Source organism: Cajanus cajan, chromosome 6 (assembly GCF_000230855.2).
Source record: "Cajanus cajan strain Asha chromosome 6, NIPB_CcT2T_4, whole genome shotgun sequence".
NCBI lineage: Eukaryota > Viridiplantae > Streptophyta > Magnoliopsida > Fabales > Fabaceae > Cajanus > Cajanus cajan.
The window spans coordinates 47,206,173-47,232,779 of record NC_138522.1 but is presented as its reverse complement, the minus strand read 5'-3'; the positions used below and the strand labels follow the sequence as shown (position 1 = coordinate 47,232,779).

The following is a 26,607-nucleotide window of genomic DNA, read 5'->3' as shown; positions in this document are numbered from 1 at the left end:
TAAATGTTTAGTTATCAACATAATTAGAAATATAACTAAAATAGTATATATGAATAGGGATCGATCTTTATTTTACATATTTATTTTAAAAAATTGAATTAGATTCAAATCTGTGGATTAAATGGATTGTGATCTTAATTGTGTGCTGTGAGAAAAAAAGAAAAAGAAAAAGAAAAAACGAAAGACACACGCGCCTAGTGTCGGCTGGGAGTGTGATCACCATCATCACCCTCTTTATCTTTCTTATTAACTTTCCATTTGTTCCAAGCCATAAAATCACTCCCTTTCGTTTTCCTCTCCCAACCCCAAAGACTCTTTATTCTTCTCTATGCATTATTATCATCTTCTCTAACAGACTAGTACGACACCGTTAGCAAATGGAGAGCATGAGCACATCCAACTCAGTGACGCGAAGCAACAGCGTGCAACAACGAACACCCACCAAAAAAAACCAAATCCAAGAAAAAGCCTCACCCCGTTAAGGTTGTCTACATATCCAACCCCATGAAGATCAACACCAGCGCCGCCGAGTTCCGCGCCTTGGTGCAAGAGCTCACCGGCCAGGACGCCGAGTCGCCGCCCGACCCCGCCCGCTTCCACGCCGCCGGAGAACTTCACCGCTCCTCCCCCGGCCCCCACGATAGCTGCGTGCTCCCTCCCCCACCGGATCCCACCGATTTCCAGGGTCAACCGCTTCCCTCTTCCATTGACCCTTTCGACGACGACGACGTTTTCACTCCGCAGATGATAGACAACATTTCCGCCTTGCTTCCAGCGACTCTATTCTACGAATCTCCCCATCTCAATCACTGGTGAGTTCATGCACTTTACTTATTATCTTCACTGTAATTCTCTCTCTATCTCCTTAGATACAGAGATCATCATAAATTGCTTTTTATTTTCAACATTTTCTAAAATTTGTAACTTATAATATAATATTGTTGTTTATATATAATCATAATTACCTTTTCTGATTAATTAATTTTCATCATTTTTTAATTGCTCCTCATGAAAATGAAATTAGGGCAAAGGATGGGATTTGGGTTGTGATGGGAGTTTAAGCTGCTTTAGAAATGTACGATTGCTACCTTGCTTTTAATTAAAGATAAAACTTATGCAGCATCATCTACATGAACCAAAAAAATAAGTTTTGTACTTTAATTAATCTTCTTGCTCGGAAGAGTAGCAGTACAGCGGCTCCGGCGGTTTTGTTCTTTACTCTTGTGGGGATATAAGTGAGTATCGGAACTAGTTGGAAGAATTGATTGATTTTTTTTTGGTGGTTGGAAATGAATTTGATGTAAAAAATCCAAAAAAAATAAAGAGTGAGCTTGTGTGGATAGAGAAATGGGGACCCAACTCATGAAAATTAATACTTCAATGACCACTTATTTAGTACATTTAATGATTCTAATACTAGAGCAGTAGTTTTTGGATGGAGAAAACCTTTGCATACCTAACTAACGTCTTTCTTCTCAATTAATATTTTAATCAAGAATATTGCTGATTTGTGATAAATCTTATCTTATAAAATTGATATTGATTGAAAGTGTTGTTCAGTGATTTAATGTATGTATAAAAATTATTTATTTGAAAATGTTATTCAGATATTAACAAAATTCATTGACAGATGTATAGTAATTAGAAAGAAATTTTTTTTTTCCTTATTTCATATTTGGCATTGTTAAAATATACAGATATTAAATTAAAGAATATTTTTATAGAGTAAAAAAAAATTAAAAAATATTTTTGTAGATATATACATACAAACAACGGGATTTTACTTGATGCAAAAGTGACAGGGTATTAATTTCATGTTGAAGATGTTAAAACCAAGTTTAAAATCTAAACTAAATCTTACCTAAGAGTTATCAAACAACACATGCATAAACTTTGAAAACAAATAGTAATAATGACCTCCCCAACATCAAATTCACATTGTTTCAATGACAGTTTGTTTCAAAAGTTTTGCTGATAAAGAACAAAGCAAAATTGATGGCTTAAATTGAAAGTTAGATATTCCTATATATAGAATATCTTATCTTTTTTCCTTCGGTAGTATGAATATTGCCTTGCTAAATATTTGTTTATTTTGGCATACAGTTATAGATAAATACTGGTGCATTCATTTCTGTCACTGCTTCAACATATTTTTCCAAGTTATAAAACTTTTATATATGAAAACCGAAAGTGAAATTATATTCTGTAAAACAAAATCTCAAAGAGAGATATATACAAAAAGACAAGTGGGAGAAGTCAGGGATACAATATTTGATGTGACAAAGAGATATATGGGGGAAAAAATAAGGTGAAAATATATTATAAAAATGTCACATAATTAATAATTTAATATAACTCAAACGAAAATCGATCATATTATATATATATATATATAAATATATATATATATATATATATATAACATTCAATGACAATTAGATTTAGAATTAAAAACATATAGCTTTTAATGACAATTAGAATTAAATAATATTGAATTTAAATATAAGAACATTATTGTTATTCAATTACTGGCTGTTATAAGTTTATTCAGTTTTATAATGTAGCTTAAAAATCATTTTAAAAATGATTTCTGATTAACGGTCAGTATGATAGATTAAAAGAAAAATTGATTATAATGTAAAATAACCTGGTGATGATCATATACAAAAGTTAATTTATGTTTGTGTACAATTATAAAAATAAATTTATATTTTAATGAGGAGTTGATTTTATTTATTTAAAATAGTTTTTGATTTTAATCGAATCTTTAGTTTGTTGTTTTTCTTCCGATCATTTTGAAAAGTTTAAACAAAAGTATGGAAAAAATTTTAGTTTTTTTTTTAAAGTGATTCTTTTATAATAAAAAAGTTATAACAAATACTTAACAATTAAACTTTTAGAACTATTAATTAATTAAAGCATATTCAAGCTCCACTTTTGATGATTTGAATTTTATTTGTGTTCTAATATCAAGTAATCAAGAAAATTATATATATATATATATATATATATATATATATATATATATATATATATATATATATATATATATATAAGAAACTATTAGATTTATACAAATAAAATGAGACTTTTTAAAGGGATATTACATGAAATTTTTATATAATTGTATAATTTAAATTTACTTTTCTCTCTTTCTAAAACTGGGCATTTCAACGGATATGGTTCTAGAGTTATAAAAACTCTTTCATCTCTAATCTGACAGTCAAGTGAAGCAATGTTCAACTAAAGTGAACCTTCAGCCATTACAAAAGAGGATCCATATAATCCAGAGATGAGGGAGGATATACAGTCAGACCGTGTGCAAAAAAAAAGGGTTATATATAATAAAGACTTAATAAAATATTTTTTTTAAAATATTAATATTTTAGTCTTTTGAGTTATAAAATGATTTATTAATGTTTTATAATGATGCAACTTTAATATCTCATTATAAAATGGTTAATAATAACGTTGAAGTAGAAATAATAATGTTATAATATAATACAGTTAGGAAATTGATCGAATATAATGTACCTGAAATTTATTCAGAAGGAGCAAATTCAAATGCCTAAAAAACCTTGCAAATTATAATATACACTGCTCTGTTAACAGTTAAAAGTGATGAAAAACCCTTAATTATGTTGGATACGATTAACTCTTAATTTAAACTGAATTAACGTTGTATATATTGTGAGTTACCTTGATCAGATGAGGCATTCAGTTCAGATAATAAGACAACATGAGTTGAGAATGACCCATTCAGTTTCCTCTCATATGGATTATATAATTACATTCGGCCAAACATGAAAAAAGTTAACCCTATATGTATATCCTAGCTTGCACAACAGTTGAATATCCTTCATACTTTTGTTATTTCCTCTCATGCCAGCACATTTACATTAGATTTTAATTATCAGAGTTGAGAGTTGGAGTGCATGAGTGTTTGTAATTAATAAGTTTTTCATGAATTATTTTTTAATAATTAAATTAAATATCCAAGATAATGTATGAGGGCGCGTCTCATCAGAAAGATTTGGATAATTATGAGAGTAAGAAAGGAAGTTATGGATATGATTGATGCAAACATGAGGAAGGTGAAGCACGAAATCCGGTTATTTCTTACAAGTTGCATCTTTATCGTAATGGTGGGGACTAACCTTTTCTTCTATGATAGTATATCTCTCAACTTGGTAGGGGACTTTCATCATTTTATCAGTTTATGTATGTCTTGGTCATCTGAAAAGACCTTTTAAATGTCAGTTTCTTGGCTGCTTCCTTTACAATTTGTATTATTTCTTCCTAAACAATGTGCGCTTCAATTACTTATTACTTTTGTATTAAGAAGTTTATTAGATGAAGATTTTATAAGATTTTTTTTAAACACAAAAACGTCTTATAAATTTTAAAAGATTTTGTACAAGTTTAATAATTTTTAAGATTTTTTCAAAAGATTTTATAGAAATTTAATAATTTTTATATAATTTTTAATTAATATTTTGTAATATGTATTTTATATTCTCTTAAGTAACATTTCTTTACACACAACTTTTTATATATTTATATTTTTTCATTCATATTACTAAATTTAAATAATATATTTAAATTTATGATATTCATTAATAAATGAATTTGTCAAAATATATCTTTAATATATATTTAAATTTTAATATTTTTAATATTAAATTTATTAAAAATAAAAATATGTTAAGTTTATTAAAGAACCATTATTAAAGATGATCTAACTAAATCGTTTAGTCTTTTTTAAGAAATTTAACATAACACGATTAATTAAATTCAACTCTATCCTATATAAGTTACAAATGATTTATTAGTTTTGTTGTAAGATTTTAAAATAAGAACTCAATTTAAATAAAAATAATAAATCAATATTTTTAGAATTTTTCAATTGATTAATATTGCATAAACAAAATATTTAAAATAATATAATTAAATATATTGAAATTTAACTTAATGGTTCTCACATGTACCAACAATTGATTATAATGAATTTTAATTTGAAATTTTCCAATAACTAAAAAAATTCATATATAAAAGAAGCTATTACATGTCATATTCTAAATTTATAAGAATCGATTATTGTATTTAACTATTTAAGAATCATTATTGTAAATGATCTAAGAGATTTTCACGAGCATGCTAAATCATTTAAATAGTATATATGATAATAATAACAATAATATCATCTTTTTAAGATAATTAACATAGCACATGATTAATTAAATTGAAATATGTCTGTCGCTACAAATGATATATTAGTTTTGTTGTAAGATTTTAAAACAAGATCTTAATTTAAATAAAAACAATAAATCAATATGTTTAGAAATTTTTAATTGATTAGCATCGCAGGAAAAATATATTTAAGTTAATATGATTAAAGTTATTGGAGTTTGACTCAATGGTTCTCAGGTGTACTAGACAATCAATTATAATGGATTTTAATTTAAAATTTTCCAATAACGCATAAGATTTTGTAAACCCTAATTTCTCAAATGTGAAAGTCTATGTCCTTTATCTATTACATGGTTAACCTAAGGACTTGAATTAAGATAAAAGGTTAGAAAATTTGTTAATAAACCTTACATTATTCATAATTATAAGTTTTATTAAGTTTTTTTTTAATTCACAGTTTCTAAAGCATTTTTCAATAACATTTATCCAAAAAAATAATTGTATTACAAATTATCAAGTTAAACTAAACGTTAAGCATAAAAGAAAAATAAATAACTAAATAACAAACTTAATAATCAAATTTTTAAAAAAAATCTTGGACTATATGTTTAGCTACATCAATCCCAATTCCAACATGAGTGAATATAGCTATCTACGAACATGATGAAAATTAAAATGGATGAAAAAACACAAAAAAAACTAAAAAAATAAACATAGAGATTGTAAAAATGGTTTGTGTTGTTATTTTTCTCAAAGAAGACCACTTCAAAATGTGAGATAGATCTTCATCCCTTTTTAGGCCACTAAATATGTTATCAAGGTGTGTTTAATCTGACTTTTTTTTAAAGCTTGTTTTTCCTTTTAATAAAAGTAAAAGTTGCGCCAAGTATTTTTAATAAAAAAGCTCTAAAAAAAAGTTAAGCTTTTTTAAAGATCAAATATTATGTTAATTACCTTATAATAATATGTTAATTACTTTTTAAAGTCTATTTATTTTTTAAATACTTCTAATTAAATTACCAATTTTAATATGCTAATTACATAAAAGTTTAGGATTTCTTTTGCATCTAAGTTTAAACTATATATTAGTTTTTTTAAACTTTGATATATATTTTTAATTTACATATAATCATAAAAATTAAGAGAAAAAATAAAAACAAAACTTTTTATCTATATAATTTAAACTTAATTTTAATATTTCAGTTCGTACAATACAGTAAATGAATGTCTATCTATTTTATATGATTCAAATTTATAATAAATACATATTTTAAGTATATTAAGTAATATGTAAATAACTATTAAAAATAATCTCATTTTAAGATAGTTACTTTCATTTATATGTAGAGAAGATATAACAAATTTTTTTAAGTAAATTATACTCTATATAACAGATTGTAATCTTGAATTGAAACAAAATATCTAATGGAGATTGTATTTAGGGATAAAACTTGACTTATTAGTTGTTTTAAACTCTTGTTATTAATGCAAATTTGTTTATTAAGTATTTAAGGGATTGATACTTAATAAGAGAATTTTAGCTTTCTTATAAGAAATTAGAATTTGAGTAAATTAGTGGCTTGACATTAATATTAAATACGAAAAATGATTGAGTGATTATATGTATGAGGGTGAGGTTCAGTGAAATCTAATTTCAACATTAATATTTAATATTATTTTATAATATAATTAGTCTTCTAATCTTTTGGTAAAATATCAAAAACAATTCTACTTTCTCTTGCATGATTTTTATTTCTTTTACAAACCAACACCCAATTTATAAAACCATTTTTTTGTCTAATTTAGTTGTAAATTGTATCTATTGTCGTGTATTATATAGGCCCTTGGAGAAAATGATAAAATACTTTCTATTAATTACTTGTGCAACTGCTATGTTTGCCGAAATCAACTCAACCCATTATTTCTAGCCCAATATCAACTCAACTCTGTAACACCCCGAATTTTCTACTAATAGACTATTAATTATTATTTATTTTTATATTTATGAAGATTATTATTTTAGTTAAATAAAAGGGGCTTTATAGAATATTTTAAAGGTTTGTAATAATTTAAATTATTTATAAAAAAAATTAATTCTGGTTTTTTTTAGGTTCAGAACAGCCTGTTCCGAAAAGCGGAACGGGCTGTTCCCAAAAAGCGGAACGGGCGTTCCAAAAAGTGGAACGGGCCGTTCCAGGGTAATAAAATGGCCTAAAATTGTTAGTTGGAAACAAGTTGTTTCAAGTATGGCCAATGTGGGTTAAAATCATCCCCAGAACAGGGTGTTTTGATTTAAGAACGAGCCGTTTTGGTGGTGAGAACGGGCCGTCCCAATTATGATTAATCTGTGTAAAAAGAAATCCCAGAACGGGCCGTTCTAATTTTAGAACGGGCCGTTCTGCTCTTTGAAAACGGGCCGTTCCGATTTTAGAACGGGCCGTTCCAGTGGAAAAATTTGCCTATATTCGAAGAATCCGGAACGGACCGTTCCGAATTCAGGATAGGCCGTTCTGAATTCAGAACAGGCCGTTTCGGGGACCCCAGAATGCCTATAAATAGGAGGCAGGGGGTGAAAAAATTATACTGAGTGAGAAGGTAAAATCTTAGAGAGAGAAAGAGGAAGAGAGAGAGAGAGAGAAAGAGAGAGAGAGAGAGAGAGAGAGAGAGAGAGAAAAAAAGAAAGAGAGGGAAAGAAAGAAGGAATCCAGAGGAGGAGGTTCTGCCCAAGTTTCAACTCCTGCTTATCCAGATAAGGGGGGGAGTGAGAAACCTCGCTCGGGGGTGTGGGGATAATTGTTGGATAGTTTGTTTGTCAGATTGGTCCCCAATCCCTTGCCTGTTGTTCTGTCTTTCTGTTTGCTCTACTTTGTTTCTTGTTACTTTGTTCCTTGAAAGTAATAAATGAATATGGAATTAATGCTAAAACTAAATAAGTTTTAATATGAAAAAGAATGTTCTCTATGAATTCCTATGCGGACCTTATGAGGAGTATTTATGACATGACTATGTGAAATATGGACAAATGACATGAGACCTAAGAATGGACTATTGAGACAAGTTATGATTATAAGAATATGGAAAATAATGACATGATATACTTGATGAAATTCTGTAATAAGTTAAATGTTGAGTCCATGAAATAATGAAGGTATGACATGCATCATATGCATATATTACTCCAGGTGTGCCACTGAGGCCGCATACCAACGATGCTAACTAGGTGTACCTTCGGGTCACCCACGACGTAACATGCTAGGTGTACCTTATGGTCACCCACGACGTAACATGCTAACAAGGTGTACCTCAGGGTCACCAGTGATGTAACTAGGTGTACCTTAGGGTCACCAGTGATGTAACTAGGTGTACCTTAGGGTCACCAATGATGAATTGTGAATCTTCCGTATGGCGCCACATGCATGCATTTATGAGTCGAGTCCATGACATCATAAGCATGATAAATGAGTATATATGTGATATTTGATTATTTATGTGTATTGTTTACATGTGACTTATATTTGTTGTGCGTGAGTGTGCTATCTAACCTTTATTTCTTCACCTAAAACTGAGTGAGATGTTTCTCACTCCCTTGTTGCTTTTGTATGTGTTTAAATTATGTTGCAGGCAATCAACATCATGGGGATGTGGTTGATGAGGCTTAAGGCTTCAGTTGGGCATGCTCTGATAAGATGTGACATCGGGGCATAGCTAGCTTAGTTTAATATGTTATTGTTTTAATAACTTTAGTTTCTCTTCTTTTGTAATTTCTAACGAAGAGATAATGTAGATAAAGTTTATAATCCAATAAAAGACCCAAATGTGCATCTTTGTTATATTTTTATTACATGATTTGGAAGTTATAAATTAATCCCTAACCAGGAGGCACTGCCACCTTTACTGGAGTTAATTTATATTTCCTTTATTATTATTTGTATATATATATGATTTCTTATTTTTCACTAAATTGTATTGAAAATCTTAACTTCTTTTCTTTTATAATTTCTACATTGGAGTGATGATTTATGAGTTATGAATGTGAATCTTCTACCTTGTGATATTTGAGACATTTGTCAACTACGAAAGATTTTATTTACTTAAAAAGAGAAAAAATTTGTTTACATTTATTGTGTATTAATGTTGGGGTAGAAGGGTGTCACATTTAGTGGTATCAGAGCAGGTCGATCTAATCGACCGTGAGTTTTGAGTTTACTATGCTTGTTTGATGAATGATGGACTGAATTGATTGTAGAACTTATTAATTTGCTAGTGTGATGTTTGATTATGGCTATTAAATTGTATTATTTTCTTAGATTATGGTTTGGTTGCATGTGAATTTTATTTCAGTTTTTAAGTCTTTTGTATTAAATATGTGAGTTGTTTTGATTTAGGATTGTAGTAAAAAGTTTGGATATAAATTCAAGGTAAGAAAGAGTGAGTTTGGAAAGACTAAGGTATTTTTTGTGGCTTTAGATGTTGATACACTATTGTTGTATGATATAAGAGATGTTTTGTTGTGTCAGTACAATTGCTTTATTGACAAAATTAGATTCTTGTAGTCTTCAGGAAAGTGGTAGTCTTGGATGTTATCTTTCCAGTAGAATTGGAATCAGGTAAAACGGAGGTCTAGAACTCCAGTATAGCTACTTTGGTAATCAGAGGTATAGTTGTAAGTGCTGAATATCTTTGTTGTGATTTTTGAAGTTTATTTTTAGCTAGGAAGATGATCTTTTTAGAATCTCATGTTTTCATAAGGGTTGTAGCTTATTTTCTTGGGATAGGTTGAGATCATTTGGATGAGCATAATTCTTTATGTACCATTTCTTTGACAGTTATTAAAGGAAGATATATGATGTATTAATGTTTTTGGGGGATTAAGCAATGCAATGATAAAAATTGATCTGGATATGATGTTTTGAGGTGTTAAAAGGTTGTTTAAGGTTGTATGATGCTATGTGAAAAAAAATTGGTTCATGTACATGCTATATGGAGTAAACAGTAATTGATTCGTACATGCTTAGGGATGGTGTATATGAAGATTTAAAGTAGGCATTCTAATATGACTTGATATGCATGTATGTTGGTATGTGGATAAATGACCCTAGGAATCAATTAATGAAGGTTGTGTGTTTAGTGAGATTGACCTTAGGATGTGATATCATCATATTAGAGTTAAGGGTGAAGATATATCCAAGATAGCGTTACGCCAAGTTACCCAAGTATGAATTTCTATTGTATGAGGTGAACTTTCTAGGTTTTGTAATTTTTAGTGGAGATATAGTGTAGATCTATCTGTGGTAGAAGTTGTGCTTAAGTGGGAGATACCAAAGTCAGTTAGTGTGGATATGAGTTTTCTTGAATTAACTTATTATTATAGGAGATTTATTGAGGAAATTTCTATGATAACCTTACCTTTGACTAGATTGATTAGGAAGAGATAATTGCTGTTAAGGAATAGTAAGTGTGAGGGTATTTTCCAAACTCTTAAGAAAAATTGACTAGTGTTAACATTACCAGACTCTAGTAAGTCTTATGTGGTATATAGTGATGCTTTGAAGATAAGTTTAGGTAGTAACTTATGTTTTTAAGCATCTAGGTAATGAAAAATTTATGAGAGAAATTACCTTACCCATGATCTTGAATTAGAGGTTGTGGTTGTTACATTATTGGTATAATTTTAAGACTGAGATATTTAGTGATCATAAGAATCTTAAATATCTATTTGATCCGAAGGAGTTGAATATGAGACAGAAGAGATAGTTGGAAATTGTAAGGATTAGGATTTTAATCTTAGTTGTTATCTGGGTAAATCTAAAGTAGTGGTTGATGCTTTTAGTAGGAAACATCTATATTTATCTTTCTTTATGGTTAAAGATGTATCTTTTGGCTCAGATTAAGAATTTAAGTTTGACTTGTGAAATTACTCCTAGTAGTGGAAAACTAGGTATGACTCGAGTAACGAGTAGATTGTTGAAGGGTATTGGATAAACATAATTAGTCGATTCATTTTGGTGGCAAGGCATGAGGCTATAGGACAAGGTAATGAATAAGAGTTTGCCTGGGGTATTAATGAAGTGGTAAGACTTGAAGATCGACTATGAGTACATAATGAACTTACACTTAGGCGTCTAATCCTTGGAGAGGGTTATAAAAGTAAAACTAATATAGTGACAAGCCCTAAGTATGATGAGAACTCATCTATCATTTTGATGATGTAAGGGTTTAATTTGATTGAGGAAATTAGAAACTTAAGCGTGATGTGTGAGCTCACCCTTAGGAACATTGAATTGAATATGTTGAAATGACTAATAGATTAATGGATGAGATTAGAGGGCCCAGGAGTTAGATCATTTCTTAGTGACCCAAGTGAAAAAAGATTGGTAGGGATATAAGTAGCCTTTTACAAGTGGAAGTTGATGGTGTTTCGGGGTTCAAGGATAGAATCTATGTGCTTAGTAAACCCAAATTAAGGAAGATGATCTTAGAGAAAGGACATAAGAGTACTCTTAGCATTCATTTAGGAATTACTAAAATGTATCAGAGTGGCACAACGGAAGCGTAATGGTCTAAGGTGAAAAGAGAAGCAGAGGAGATGGTTATATTTTCTTAAAGATTATGACTTCCAATTGAATTATCATCCCGGTAAGGCGTATGTTGTAGCTGACATTTTAAGTAGAAAATCTTTGAGAGTGTTTTCTTTGATGATTAGGGAATTGCATATGATTGAGAGTTTAGGGATATGAGCTTAGGGTATAAGTTGACCTCTAAGAGTATTAAGTTGGGAGCTTTGAGAGTGACTAATAGCTTGATAGATGAGATTAAAGAAGGTCAGAAGGTAGATCCTTTTCTTATTGAGTCAAGTAGAGAAGTTGAATCAAGGTGTGGAGAGTGAGTTTAGACTTGAAGTGGATGGAATGTTGAGATATGAGAATAGGTTGTACATTCATAGTGTGCCAGAGTTTAAGAAAGCAATCCTAGAAGAAGGTCATAGAAGTAGTAGTATCCAACCAGGAGTCACTAAGATGTACCAAGATCTTAAAAAGATGTTTTGGTGGCCTAAGATGAAGAAGGAAGTGGAGGAAATTGTGTATGCTTGCTTAGTATGTTAGAAACCTAAGGTAGAACACCAAAAACTTTCAGATTTATTGCAACCTTTAGATGTCATAATTTGGAAATAAGATTCTGTATTTATGGATTTAGTTGTAGTTATGTATGATATTCTTAAGAAATTTGATCTTATGGATAGGCTTACCGAGTTTGCTCACCTTGTACTTATGAACATTAGACATTTCTTGGAGAGATTGATAGAGTTGTACATCAATAAGGTAGTGAGTGCTACATGGGAATTAGAAAGCAACATGCGAGAAGCTTATCCATTTCTGTTTTCAGGTAAATTTCGGGGACGAAATTTCTAAAAGGAGGGGAGAATTGTAACACCCCGAATTTTCTACTAATAGACTATTAATTATTATTTATTTTTATATTTATGAAGATTATTATTTTAGTTAAATAAAAGGGGCTTTATAGAATATTTTAAAGGTTTGTAATAATTTAAATTATTTATAAAAAAAATTAATTCTGGTTTTTTTAGGTTCAGAACGACCTGTTCCGAAAAGCGGAACGGGCTGTTCCCAAAAAGCGGAACGAGCGTTCCAAAAAGTGGAACGGGGCGTTCCAGGGTAATAAAATGGCCTAAAATTGTTAGTTGTAAACGGGCTGTTTCAAGTATGGTCAATGTGGGTTAAAATCATCCCTAGAACGGGGCGTTTTGATTTAAGAACGGGCCGTCCCAGTTATGATTAATCTGTGTAAAAAGGAATCCCAGAACGGGTCGTTCTAATTTTAGAATGGGCCATTCTGCTCTTTGAAAACGGACCGTTCCGATTTTAGAACGGGTCGTTCCAGTGAAAAAATTTGCCTATATTCGAAGAATCCGGAACGGGCCGTTCCGAATTCAGAACAGGCCGTTCCGGGGACCCTAGAATGCCTATAAATAGGAGGCAGGGGGGTGAAAAAATTATACTGAGTGAGAAGGTAAAATCTTAGAGAGAGAAAGAGGAAGAGAGAGAGAGAGAGAAAGAGAGAGAGAGAGAGAAAGAGAAAGAAATAGAGGGAAAGAAAGAAGGAATCCAGAGGAGGAGGTGTAACACCCCAATTTTTTTATTATTATTATGGGTATTTTCGTAAATTTATTAAAAGTTTAGGGGTATTTTTGGTTACTAGAACGGGCCGTTCCAAAGGTGGAACGGGTCGTTCCAAAGGATGTAAATATGTTATTCTGCGTTGCTTCAGAACGGGCTTAGAACGAGTCGTTCTCCTTGTAGAACAGGCTGTTCCAGAGGGAGAACAGGTCGTTCTGCTGATTTTTAGAATGGGCCGTTCCGGTTTTGGAACGGGCCGTTCTAGTTGAAAAATTTACGTAGGTTTGAAGGGCCCAGAACGGGCCGTTCTGATTTTGGAACGGGTCGTAGTGGTAGGTGGGCGAAAAATCCTATAAATAGGCCTCAAATCCTCTCATTTCTTGACACCTCTCATTCTCACTCTCTCTTCTCTTCTGTTCTCTCTTCCTTTCCTCTTCTTCTCTCTGAAGACCAAGAGGAACTCAGAGGATGAGGTTCTGCCCCAGTTTTAGTTTCCGTTCCTGTTTAAGGAAAGTGAGGTGGAGGTTATGCCCTAGTTCCTATTTATCCAGGCACGAGGGAAAAGAGAATTATTTATATGTAGAGTTGGGTAGAGGAAGAACCCTAATTTTATAATTATTTATGTTTGGAGAATTCTTGGTTTTATGTGATTCTATATGAATTTAGGACTATGAATGTATGATTTATTTGTAAAAATGATGCTCTAGGAGAGAGAACGAAATTATAGAAAAGTGTCTGTAATCTAGGTTTTGGGAAAATTGGAATATTTCTGTTTGAGAAATTGATGATCCTTGTAGATTTTGTATGTGTTGAGGATTATAAATACATATTTAATTTGTAAGAATGATGATCTGAGAGGGAGAACGAAACTGTAGAAAAGTGCCTGTGAGTTAGGTTTTGGAACAATTGGGGGTTTCACTGTTGGTGTTAAAATTATATTAATTTATGAATGTTATTATTGTATTGATTGATAAGAATGAATTATCTTGATGTGAATTACTTGAGGGGTGTGTAAACCCTTATTTTGTTGGGCTTATCTGTTGTGTATGTGAGGTGAAATTGTGTACGTGATGTGAATTTGAATTATGAGATGAGATGTTGTATGGATGTGATTATGATTGTGATTGTGGCCTCACATCAGTGACTAGGGATGGCACGACCCCTGGGTAAGTGGTGCTACAGGGAGGGTGTGACCCTAGCATGGTGTGGGATGTGTAAGACAGTTAATACACACCACTTATGTCAATTATGGCAGCCCTGACATAGGGTTAATTGCAAGAGATTGTATGGATTGTAATGTGATTGTGGTTCCTCACACTAAAGGATCAAGGATGATACGAACCCTGGTAGTTGATGCTTCAGGGACGAGCGTACTCCTGAATGATCAGGGATGATACGAACCCTGGGTAGTTGATGTTTCAGGGACGAGCGTACTCCCGGATGATCAGGGATGATACGAACCCTGGGTAGGTGATGCTTCAGGGACGAACGTACTCCTTAATGACTAGGGATGGCACGGCCCCTGGGTAAGTGATGCTATAGGGAGGGCGTGACCTTGGTTTGGTGTGGGAGGCAATTAACCTGTATCACTTGTGTCAAATGTGGCGAGGTCTTGGCATAGTGTTAATTGTAAGATTGGTGTGAATTATGGATGTGGAAATGATATTGTTAATTGTAAGATTGGTGTGAATTATGGATGTGGAAATGATATTGTTAATTGTAAGATTGGTGTGAATTATGGATGTGAAAATGATATTGTTAATTGTAAGATTGACATGAATTATGGATATGGAAATGATGTTGTAAATTGTATAATTGGTGTGGATTATGATGGATTGAGATATGTATGTGAAATGAGATATGTTAAATGTGAAATGAGATGTGAAGATGATGAATGATTGATATATATATATATATATATATATATATATTTTATTAAATAATGAATTATGATGAGATTATATTGTGATGTGTTTGTATGTACTTTGCATATAGATATTTTCTTTTCTCACCTTATAAATTGTGGATATTTTAGGTGAAGAAGATCCGGCTACGAGTGACATCTAGAATGCCAACAGTTAAATTATGGGAATGCTCTGATAGTGTAATAAGTTAAATGTTGAGTCCATGAAATAATGAAGGTATGACATGCATCATATGCATATATTACTCCAGGTGTGCCGCTGAGGCCGCATACCAACGATGCTAACTAGGTGTACCTTCGGGTCACCCACGACGTAACATGCTAGGTGTACCTTATGGTCACCCACGACGTAACATGCTAACAAGGTGTACCTTAGGGTCACCAGTGATGTAACTAGGTGTACCTTAGGGTCACCAATGATGAATTGTGAATCTTCCGTATGGCGCCACATGCATGCATTTATGAGTCGAGTCCATGACATCATAAGCGTGATAAATGAGTATATATGTGATATTTAATTATTTATGTGTATTGTTTACATGTGACTTATATTTGTTGTGCGTGAGTGTGCTATCTAACCTTTATTTCTTCACCTAAAACTGAGTGAGATGTTTCTCACTCCCTTGTTGCTTTTGTATGTGTTTAAATTATGTTGTAGGCAATCAGCATCATGAGGATGTGGTTGATGAGGTTTAAGGTTTCAGTTGGGCATGCTCTGATAGGATGTGACATCGGGGCATAGCTAGCTTAGTTTAATATGTTATTGTTTTAATAACTTTAGTTTCTCTTCTTTTGTAATTTCTAACGAAGAGATAACGTAGATAAAGTTTATAATCCAATAAAAGACCCAAATGTGCATCTTTGTTATATTTTTATTACATGATTTGGAAGTTATAAATTAATCCCTAACCAGGAGGCACTGCCACCTTTACTGGAGTTAATTTATATTTCCTTTATTATTATTTGTATATATGTATATGATTTCTTATTTTTCACTAAATTGTATTGAAAATCTTAACTTCTTTTCTTTTATAATTTCTACATTGGAGTGATGATTTATGAGTTATGAATGTGAATCTTCTACCTTGTGATATTTGAGACATTTGTCAACTACGAAAGATTTTATTTACTTAAAAAGAGAAAAAAATTGTTTACATTTATTGTGTATTAATGTTGAGGTAGAAGGGTGTCACAAACTCAGCCTGTAGGTCAACTTGTGCTACCTTAAACGGGTTGGGTTGGGTCAGAAAATTCAAGACCTTCCTAATTAGTCAAAAAATCTCAACCCGGTCCATTTTTAACTCAATTCCACCTGAGTTGAACTTGTAGTGGACCAAGTTGTTCACCTAACCTACTTACACCTCTTATCAACTTGACCCATTAATATTCCACTTAACTATTTATTGTTATATATGTATTATTTTAACAAGGTAACATTTTTTTTTGTAAAAAAAGATAAAAGATAAAATTGATATTAAATAATATAAAATTACTATAAATTTATCTACTTAAACCTTTAATAAAACTTAATGTTGATGAACAACAATATTATTTTATTTTATTTTATTTTGATTATTTAAAGTTGTATATTTTTAATTAAATTTAATATTGTGTATATAATATAATTTTTATTTTAGATTAGAGGTTATTTTAAATTATAGTTTGTTTTAAATTAATTTTTTTAAAAAGATTAAGTGAGTCAATGATTAGTCCATTTAAAATTTAGCCACCATTTATAATAGATCGAGTTGAATTAAAAATTTTTGAACATTAAAATTAATGAGTCTAACCAACGTACTTAAAATAATGAGTTAAAATATGTCAAACCAATTGTGCCGCACCGACCCATTTTAACAACACTACACGTAAATGTGCTTTGAAATGCAAACCTAGTAATCTTTTAAGGTAGGAATATATCCATCAGTTGCTCGCTATCGTTAGGATTTCAATTCTTAATGTTTATTCATTTTTATTTTATTCTAAATGTTAAATTAGAGATAAAAGTTTAGTTATGCAAGGAATTAAAATTTAAATAAATTACGAAACAGGGTAGACAAATTAAGAAATAATGAATTGAGCTAAAAAGAAATATTGAATTAAAATCAAATTAATTTTTTAGGTGAAATACAATGGATCCTAATTTCAATGCTTTTTATTTGAATATTCTTAATACTTGAACATTCTTGCGATCTTGCATGCTAAAATAAGAAACTTTAATAAATATTTCTTATTTTTTTCAATATAAATTATTATTATTTTTAATAAAATCAAATTGTTTTTTTTTCAATATAAATTAAGTCTTTAATTTTTTATTTGTTATATTTAAGGTTATACCGGTCATTTCACTCTTCATATTTGGTAAAGAAAATAAATTAAAATATATTATTTTTATTATTCATACGATAAAATTTTAGAAAAGTGTTCCCTCAGCGACGAGGTATTTCAGCCATTGCTTCGTGGTAGAATTTTCCATACTTCAGTATTTTTGTTCAACTAATTATAGACCCCTGCCACTGCTTCGTGGTAGAATTTTCTATACTTAAGTATTTTGTTAAACTAAGTATAGACCCCTTAATATTGAATGCAATTATTTGGTACAGTTGCTAAGATCTCATTAATCCTTCTAATCCAGGGATCATAGTAAAACAATATATATTGTTACCAAAATTTGATGCCAATACTTAAACTATTGGGTAAAATTTTATTCTTACGTTTTTAAAAGTGGGATTATTAAAAAAGAAAAAAAAAACTGAACAAGGGTGTAAACCCTTAAATTTTAGTGTCACAATCAAAAGGCAGTTAAACTAAAATAAAGGGTAAATACATTATTTCTTGCTTATTGTACTAACAAAATTGTTTTAAAAGAGTATATTGTCCAAAACTTATAAGTACATGGCGATCAAAGAACAATTGTCAGAGAAATGCTTATGTATATTTTATTTGCTCAAATAGAGTGTGTTAGTAAACCAATTAATATCACCACATTATTATAAAATATTTTTTATATTCTCGTACAATCAATTACTTGAATTGCTAGAATTATCTAATTGTGAGAGGTTAATAATAATATATAAGTTCGATTATGATATTTTATGGATGTTATGCGAAATAATAAATATGAACTTTTATATATATATATATATATATATATATATATATATTTATTGATAATCACATTATTAAAATTCGGTAAGATATTGGCTGAAATCGATACTAATCTTCATTAGAAACCTGACTGATAATCTCAATAATAATATCTTGCTTAAAAAATTTGAATTTAATATTACTTAAACTAAACTAATGACTTATTGATAGAGGCTTTTATATATAAATGTTTTAAAATATAAACATTATATATAAAGGTTAAAAATAAATAACATAATGTAATGTTATTGTACATAAAAATAATAAAAATAATAACATATTGTACATAAAAATAAATACACGATTTAATAAAAAAAATTAAGTCATGTTTTATTACATTAAATAAATAACATAATGTTAATAAATTAAAAAAAATATTATTATGTTTTTCACTCGATTTACTTCTATATTATCATTTATTATAAAATGATATATAAATAACTTAAAGATCAAAAGTGGTAAACATAAAATTTTTATAAAAATCAAAAATATATTTTACTCTTTTATGGTATAATAAATTAAAAAGTAATAATAAAAATAATAAAAAATTATAATCCTATATGAAAATAACATTGTTTTAGATTTAAATATATTTTTAATCATTGTAAAATGAGTAAGTCTTGATTTTGGTCATGGTAAAATAACAAAAAATTATCATCCTATATGAGAATTTATAAAGTTAACATATACTAATATGATATTACTAATAGTTATGAGTAATACTTAAAATGTTCATTTAATTTTTTTTTAAATAAAAAGTAGTTAAAAGTTATCACATAATGATATAGACTAAAAACAATAATTTTAATTTTAGAGGAATAAAAATTTTAAAAAAAATTACAGAAACTAAAATTAAAAGTTACTAATTTTAAAGAAACTAAAAATATATTTAAATTATTTTTTTAAAAAGATTTGGACCCTTCTTGACTATGGATTTGTGGTAATCACACCTCTAAATTAGTCCAAGAACTGACCTAGATAATATGTATAAATTCTTAAATTTAAATCTTGCTACCGTCACAACCACCTCAAATTACCAAAATATTCATGATTAAATGATGTATTCAACTTTTTTTTTTTTTAATTTTATTTATTGTACAACGACAACAAGAAAATTGAATGTAAATTTTCATGTATTTACTTTAATTCCATCGCTAAACAGCCAGGTGGTTCGAATTTGAATGTGATTGTGTACTAATCATTCAAAGTTAGTGTCCATTCTGAACTTTATGAAAGAAGAAAAATCAGTATATATATTAATATAATAAATAAACAATAAGCAAAAGTAACGAGTTAATAGCTAAATTCAACACCAAACGTTTATGGAGGTGCTAGTCTTACAGATCCAACACAATGTAGTCATGGTATATTTCAACGTTGACCTTCGATTCAATTCAATTTTCTATGAATGCAGTCCACTAAAAAAGAACTTGAACCTTAAATTTAGCCATGAAGGGTTTCAGGAGGGAACAATGAAGGTCTCACTGACTCTGTGTAGTCTGCACAATTTTTGATACAGATGAATATGTTCCAATCATAGCACTAGTGACTCCGCATGCCACAATTGCGACGCTAATGGTAACCTGATGAAGCCAGCAAATACACGATACTTACTTTTTCCATTCAATGAATTGAAATATTAAAATATTTTTGAGAAATTGTTTAATATTTTGTTTCTTTAGAACTGGCTGGAGTTGACTATACTTTTTAGAAATCAAACTAGGTATTTACAAATTTATAAAAAGAAAAACAATCAATTACAGGTGAGATAGTCAGATGGTGGTTGTCCTCTTCCAAGTTTGATGTCAAGAATATGACAAATGAATGTCACGGGAAAACATGAAATCATGCATGCATTTGGAAATGGGGTATCAAACACACAACCAAATCACCCGTTGCTGGTTTTCATATTGTCTTACTTTAATTTAGTCACGTGTTATTTTTTAATGAGAGACAAGAAAGGAAAATAGGAAAGTGGACAAGAAACATGAATAACTAATTCTTATTAATTACTACTTCATATTACCACAATCCCACAATTATTACACACTTCTGAAATTACTAATCAAATTATACCACCATCAAATAGAATTTATACCCTTAGTATTTTCATAAGATAAATACATTCTAAAAAAAGAAACAATAAATAAAAAGTTAAAGATCAATTGCATTGATACCTGTGTGCTTGTTGCATTTTTCCCCACAATTTTCAGAAAACATAAAGCTGGTAATATCACTGCCTGAAAAATATAGCAATCCTACATAATGTAGCAGTTTCATATGAATTCCTTACAAGCAACAGAAAAAAAAAAAAAGAAAAAAAAAGAAGACGAATCTTGTTCATGTGAAGTTGACGTAGACCTTAATAAAGGCATACTCAAGCTATATTCATCAAGAGAATAATCAAGACATATGATATGGATATTTTACGACACAAGGCATATATACTATATCGTGTCCGAGAAAACACAAATTTTACTTGGAAATAAAAAAGTGGTCCGAATGATTTGGGTGGAGGGTCATAAGGTTAAAGTAATACTAACAATTAATATTTGTTAATAAAAAAAATAAAAAAACACAATTTTATTTGGATTATTCCTTACCAAAATGAGGCACTTATATTGAAGTTTTCAAGGAATTTTACATACTATGTTTTTTTATTCAACAACTATATGAATAGATATAATTTCATTCGAAATTTAACATACATCAAATAGATAAACATTCATTTTTAACTTAAGTTTCTTATATTAACAAGATTCGGAATTCAAACTCCAACTATTTCATTAAGCGAACTAAGAGCCTCACCTCTGGTAGAGACCCAAATTGGCCACATGGCTCTTGTGAGGGACAATATCTTTTCTTGAACCCAAAATTTCAAAATTAAATCATTCCTACTTATTAGTCAATAGTCAACTTGGATTTTAGCTAAAAATGAGGTATTGTGTGGCAGAGCATTCACGAATCGTGGAGTATAAGGCAGGGAACTTTACGTGTGATAAGAGAGTGATATGACATGGGTAATGTTTTATGCATGATTGCTAATAATAACGTGGTAAAATTAGATAATGCACAATGATGGAAGATACACTATTCTTTTATCCTAATCTTAGATTTTTTTTTCTGCAATTCTAAACATATTATAAGTGTATCACTGTAGTTGTTTATAAAAATAAAATAAAAATTGGGAGCAATCCATATTGAAAAGGCATGTGCATACTAGCTCCTTAAACATTGTGAGCTATTGACTGCATAACTGCATTCATTATTTTAACTTAAATGTATGCTTACCACTAGTACGCTGAGGAGAGAACCAATTAAAGCCATCACAAGCCCTGAAATTATAATAAACGATGTTAAGATATGCTGTTCATCTAAATCGTGTTCCCAGTATTAACTTTTAGTACATGTCTTCTTGGACAATTCTTTTGATCTACACACATTTTTTTTGGGGTGATATAATATGTAATTAGCAGTTAGCACTTCGAAGTTTGTCAAGGACAGTAAGAGCATCACATAAAATATCATCTTTTAAACAAATGCATCAACAGTCGCGACTTACTCAAAATGACTAGTTATTATGGACTCACGTGTGCACTTTAGAAAATGAAAATGTAACAATAGTTGTTATTAAAATTGTGATAAAACAAATGTATACATAAATTGCATTCAAGAGGAGTAATAACAATCTCACCTCTTTTATGATCTAAAACATTTAACCTAATATCATATTTGGAGCATGGCCGTGCAAAAGTATCAATTAGCTCCAACTTTGAAGTAATTTGACACAGAAGAACATACCATAGTTAAAAAAACTATAGCAATATAATTTTCTTCAGTGTCCTTTGACTAATTGTAAGGACATAGAAATGTATTGTATTGCAGTTAGAGAGACAGAGTGTAAGACTTACCAAAAAATGGAATAAGAAAAGCAGCACAAACTGTAGATATAACCAGTACAGTTCTAATAGTAATGAAACACCAATAAGTACTTGAAATGCTATCAGGCAACAACTCCTCAACACTCCTTGCTAGTGGGTTCATCAACAAAGCATATTTGTTTAAAATTAAGGAAAAGAAAAATTAAAATGTCTCCTGAAAAACATTGGACTTTATTTAACAAATGAGTAATACTTAAAAGACAAATAAAAAAGGATATTTGGTTAACGGGCTAATCACCTGAAATAGAAATGGTTACAAAATTAGAAATAATGTAAATGTTCACATGAAAGAAGAACAAAAAATTAAAATAGCTAGCAATTGAGACACCAAAAATCTTAGTATCTTACTATTGTCCACAAGGCAATTTTGGAAGCAAATGCATTTTGTGGGAGATTCAATGTTATTTGAGACAAAATCCCTTCACCAAACATGAGAAATCCCATGATTGCAGCGCTTCCATATATAATCAAGCATAAAATAAAACTATACACAAATAAATCAGAGTCAGGTGTTATAAGAAAGAAAAAATTAAGTTTGTGTTGCCAAGTAGTTAGGTACCATACATTGCAATCACTGCCCTGGTAAATTCTCTTTTGTTAGCCATAGACTGATAAATATTTGGAAAAACTGAATGTCCTGCGAAGCAAAAACCAAAGATACCAAAAGCAAAGGGAAGGCCACTCCAATTCACCAATGGACCATTGTGATGGAATCCAACAGCATCTGTTGTCCCAATGTAAAACACACACATAATAATCAATGCTGTAGCAACAACCCCTCCAGCTGCAGAATCATCACAAGTGATGCTATAAGTGTTTGCTAAATTTGGATTAAAAATAATGATATGTTTGGATTAAAATAAGTGTTTTCATAAACTAAAATTAATTTATGCATAAGTTAAAATTAAGATTTTGAAAAAGTTAATAGGAGAAAAATTTTACAAATTAGTTTATGTTTAAATTGATTTTAGTTTATGAAAAAATTTATTTCGTTTTTCCTATAAGTACTTCTGAAAAAGTTTATCCAAATAATTCTTAAAAGTCGGAGAACCTGAGAGATATGAGATTATGCGAAGATCCCTCAACCAAACTGTTGGGAGAATAATAAGTGCAGTCAAAATTCCAAACAAGTGTTTGGAGTCCAGCTGGAAACTGCCCCAGCTCAAGGATGTTCCAGGAAACAGCTCGGTGAGGTTATCTCCTTCCAAGATGATAAACTCCACACAATATGACTGCATTCGTGAAAAGAGAACTCATATGCATAAGATGCACAATGAGAAAGAAGGGTGATTGTTAAAATAAAAACAAATGTGTGCATGAATACAATGCAATGCAGCACTTACGTATAATTCAACGTACAAAATGATCTGCCACAAAGATAAAAGAAAATATTGTCAGCAAACATTGAGTAATAAAAACACTAATGTGTGCATGGATTTAAACACTAATTTAAATCATGCTATGGTAGATTTTGCTAGGGACTTAAGATATAAAATAGAAAGATCAAAGACAAGGTTGGACCTATGTTTAGGAATGTTGAAGAATTTGAGCGAAACAAATGCTTACTGATACAATAAGTCGACCATATTTTCCAAATGCAGCTTCTCCTATGTCTGGGTAGCTAATGATCCCTTCTCTGCTTTCAAAGCAGTGTCTCATAAGGTCTGCTGTATAACAACATATAACTGCAAAAAAAAGCATCACACCCATACTCGCCCATCCAGCTTGTTTAATTGTATAAGGTGTTGATAGAAGTCCAACTCCAGCCATCACATTAATCCCTGGCCAGTTACAAATACAAATAAAGGAATAGGACTTGGATATTTATAAGCAGCATAACACTTTAGAGTGAGGGTATAGTAAGCAACATGTTTTTCTCCCTAGCAATTGAACAAACTTATAATGTTTATTGATCACAACTACACAATTGACTTACTAAATGAAATAATAGGCGTACCATTGAATATTGTTTGAGTGAAGCTACATCCATAACCAATAGGTAATTCTTCAGGAATTTGCATTTGAATTGAAGTTTTCTCCCACCATGTTGATTGTCTTCTTGACATCCCTCCTTGAGTGAGTTCCTCACCAGATAAAAAAGAAGTCTTTTCATCGTGATCGTGTTCTAAGTTTAAGTAACTCTTTGAACCACCCACAAAGCTTGAATAAATAACACTCGGTGCTCGTAGAATTGATCCAAGATTTGGAGCAGCAGAAATAGTGTAAGAATCAGTGGCTTCTCTGTCATAAGAATGACAATTATAATAAGCTAAAACAGAAATCAGAGTAGTGAATGCCCTCATGTTAAGGACAAAAAATAAAGAAAAACCACAAATCTATGTTGCACACAATGCGAGCAAAGCTTAATGAGCACACCAAAACAACCTTACGCAGCAGCATTTGGTACACAGGTGAAATACAAGATGAAAGATAATATATATAGATTATGTTCTTTGTTTAATTGATGTATCTTAGAAAGAGGACGTATCATTAACATATCTGAAGGTTTCATTTCATCAATAGAACTAACCAACAGAAATGACATTGAGGACATTAATTAAAGTCAGATGAAAAGACATACAAATGGAGAAGAAGATTTGCATTGTACCTGTAACTTTGAGGCCATATCTGAGAAGAGAAAGAATGAGGTCGTGTTTTACGATTCCCCTCATTGTCATGACTACTATCACTATGGTACTGGACAGCTTCTATGTCTTGTTCGTCTTCGTTAGCTTCCTCATTGATCTGATCCAAGTAATCCTCAGAGTCTCTTTCCTTGTTCTCGTTGTTAGCCATTCTTACAATTATATTTATACGACAATGCAGCTGCACTTTTTACAACAGGACCAATACCTATGTTATTTCTTAAATAATTAGTATATGGCAACAAGAAGCTAAAGATTAAGGTAAGTGTTTTTGTAGTAAGAAATGGTAATGTAAGTGGGAGACAAAAGAAAACAATAAAAGAAACGCTAAGATAGTGAAAAATGATGTGAACTAATATAATGTTCCAGAACGTTGAAGGTGGTAAAAGAGTTGGAGATGGTGATGCATAACACATGCATTGTGAAGCGGAACGAGGAAAGGAAGGACCCCACGTGACAAAACAAACAAGTCTTTTTATTAGCATACTGTACAAACAAGTTTTTGCGGGTAACACGCTCACACCATCCAAGATCCATATTCACTTGTTTTTTTAGAAAAGTTTTGTCATTCAGTTTTGTATCTTGATTAGCTTTACAATTTTTATTTTTAGCTATTATTGTTATTATTCAAAAAATAAACTCCATTTTCTATATATTTTATTTAAATAATAATAAAAATGAGGAATTAAAAAAAATGAGTGAAAATTTTAAGAGAGAAATTAGTTTTAGTAAGAATATATAGAGAATACATTATTATTTTTAAAATAAATAAAATAAAGAGGAAGTGAAAGGAGGGGATTAGGAGGTTAAATAAAATATGGGAGTGGGAGGAAAAATAAACTGACAATAAGAGAGTAGTGACTGCAATTTAAAAGAGAATAATGGATAGTTTAAAAAGTAATCAAAGGATTAATATTGCCTAAATGAATTGTGTATATTATATGTGTGCATTTCATTATTATTAAAAAAAACTCAATTTTTACCTATCCTAATTTTTTTTTAAAAATTTACTTACCTTTTATTTACATAACAACAACAATAATAAGTCTAATAATGTTTGATATGAAAAAATATATTAAAAAAAAATTAAATCTCACATTGATTATAAATAAAGTAAATAAATAAGGACAATTTTTACTTTATAAGACAAATCTGTAAGGTTAAGTTAGATATATAAAATGGATAGAATTAGAGAATCAAAGATCGCTTATTTTTTTTTATTGGTGGGGTGAAAATGGAAGAGATGTGAAACAGAGGAGGTATAACTTATGTGTCGTGTAGCGATACTTTAGAAAATTATTTGCACTGTTTTTTACATGTCCAAGAAGCATTCGTATATGGCAACATTGTAGGCAGTGGAATTACAATGAACCTGAATAATGTGGAAAATTTCAAGGATTTTGTGTTCAATTTATGCGGCTCACTTCAGGCGAATCCAGATGCACAGTTGGTGATGAATTTATGGAGTATTTGGCATAGAAGAAACAATTGGTGTTGAAACTTTCACGATGATCAAGTTGCTGAACAAAGCCTCAAGATGTGATGCAGCAACATTCAGCAAATTGGATAAAGCTTGAAGATGGATTCATGAAATATAATACAGATGCAGATTTTTTTAAATTTTTTTG

At 30.3% G+C, this 26,607-nt stretch overlaps 2 protein-coding genes across 7 annotated transcripts; one reads left to right on the top strand and one right to left on the bottom strand.

Moving 5' to 3' along the window:
• The first annotated feature begins 257 nt into the window (after positions 1 to 257).
• Positions 258 to 26,448, top strand: SIB2 (VQ motif-containing protein). 6 transcript variants are annotated; one of them, XM_083077260.1, is made up of 2 exons: positions 258 to 812; positions 26,409 to 26,448. In XM_083077260.1, exons 1-2 carry the CDS (start codon positions 505 to 507, stop codon positions 26,431 to 26,433), a joined length of 333 nt encoding a protein of 110 aa, XP_082933386.1. In that variant the 5' UTR covers positions 258 to 504; the 3' UTR covers positions 26,434 to 26,448. The 6 variants fall into 6 exon arrangements, with proteins under 6 accessions (XP_082933386.1, XP_029130659.2, XP_082933387.1 ...); XM_029274826.2 differs by lacking the exon at positions 26,409 to 26,448 and adding an exon at positions 15,908 to 15,938; XM_083077261.1 differs by lacking the exon at positions 26,409 to 26,448 and adding an exon at positions 15,361 to 15,798.
• On the bottom strand, positions 19,672 to 25,436 carry LOC109815647 (amino acid transporter AVT1A). Its single transcript, XM_083077258.1, has 12 exons — positions 24,943 to 25,436; positions 24,292 to 24,575; positions 23,901 to 24,115; positions 23,678 to 23,701; positions 23,386 to 23,566; positions 22,899 to 23,118; positions 22,683 to 22,818; positions 22,556 to 22,572; positions 22,305 to 22,453; positions 21,685 to 21,728; positions 20,571 to 20,633; positions 19,672 to 19,976 (listed from the first exon to the last, which is right to left on the bottom strand). The coding sequence occupies exons 1-12, from the start codon at positions 25,128 to 25,130 to the stop codon at positions 19,875 to 19,877; spliced, it is 1,623 nt and encodes a 540-aa protein (XP_082933384.1). The 5' UTR covers positions 25,131 to 25,436; the 3' UTR covers positions 19,672 to 19,874.
• Positions 26,449 to 26,607: the final 159 nt, after the last annotated feature.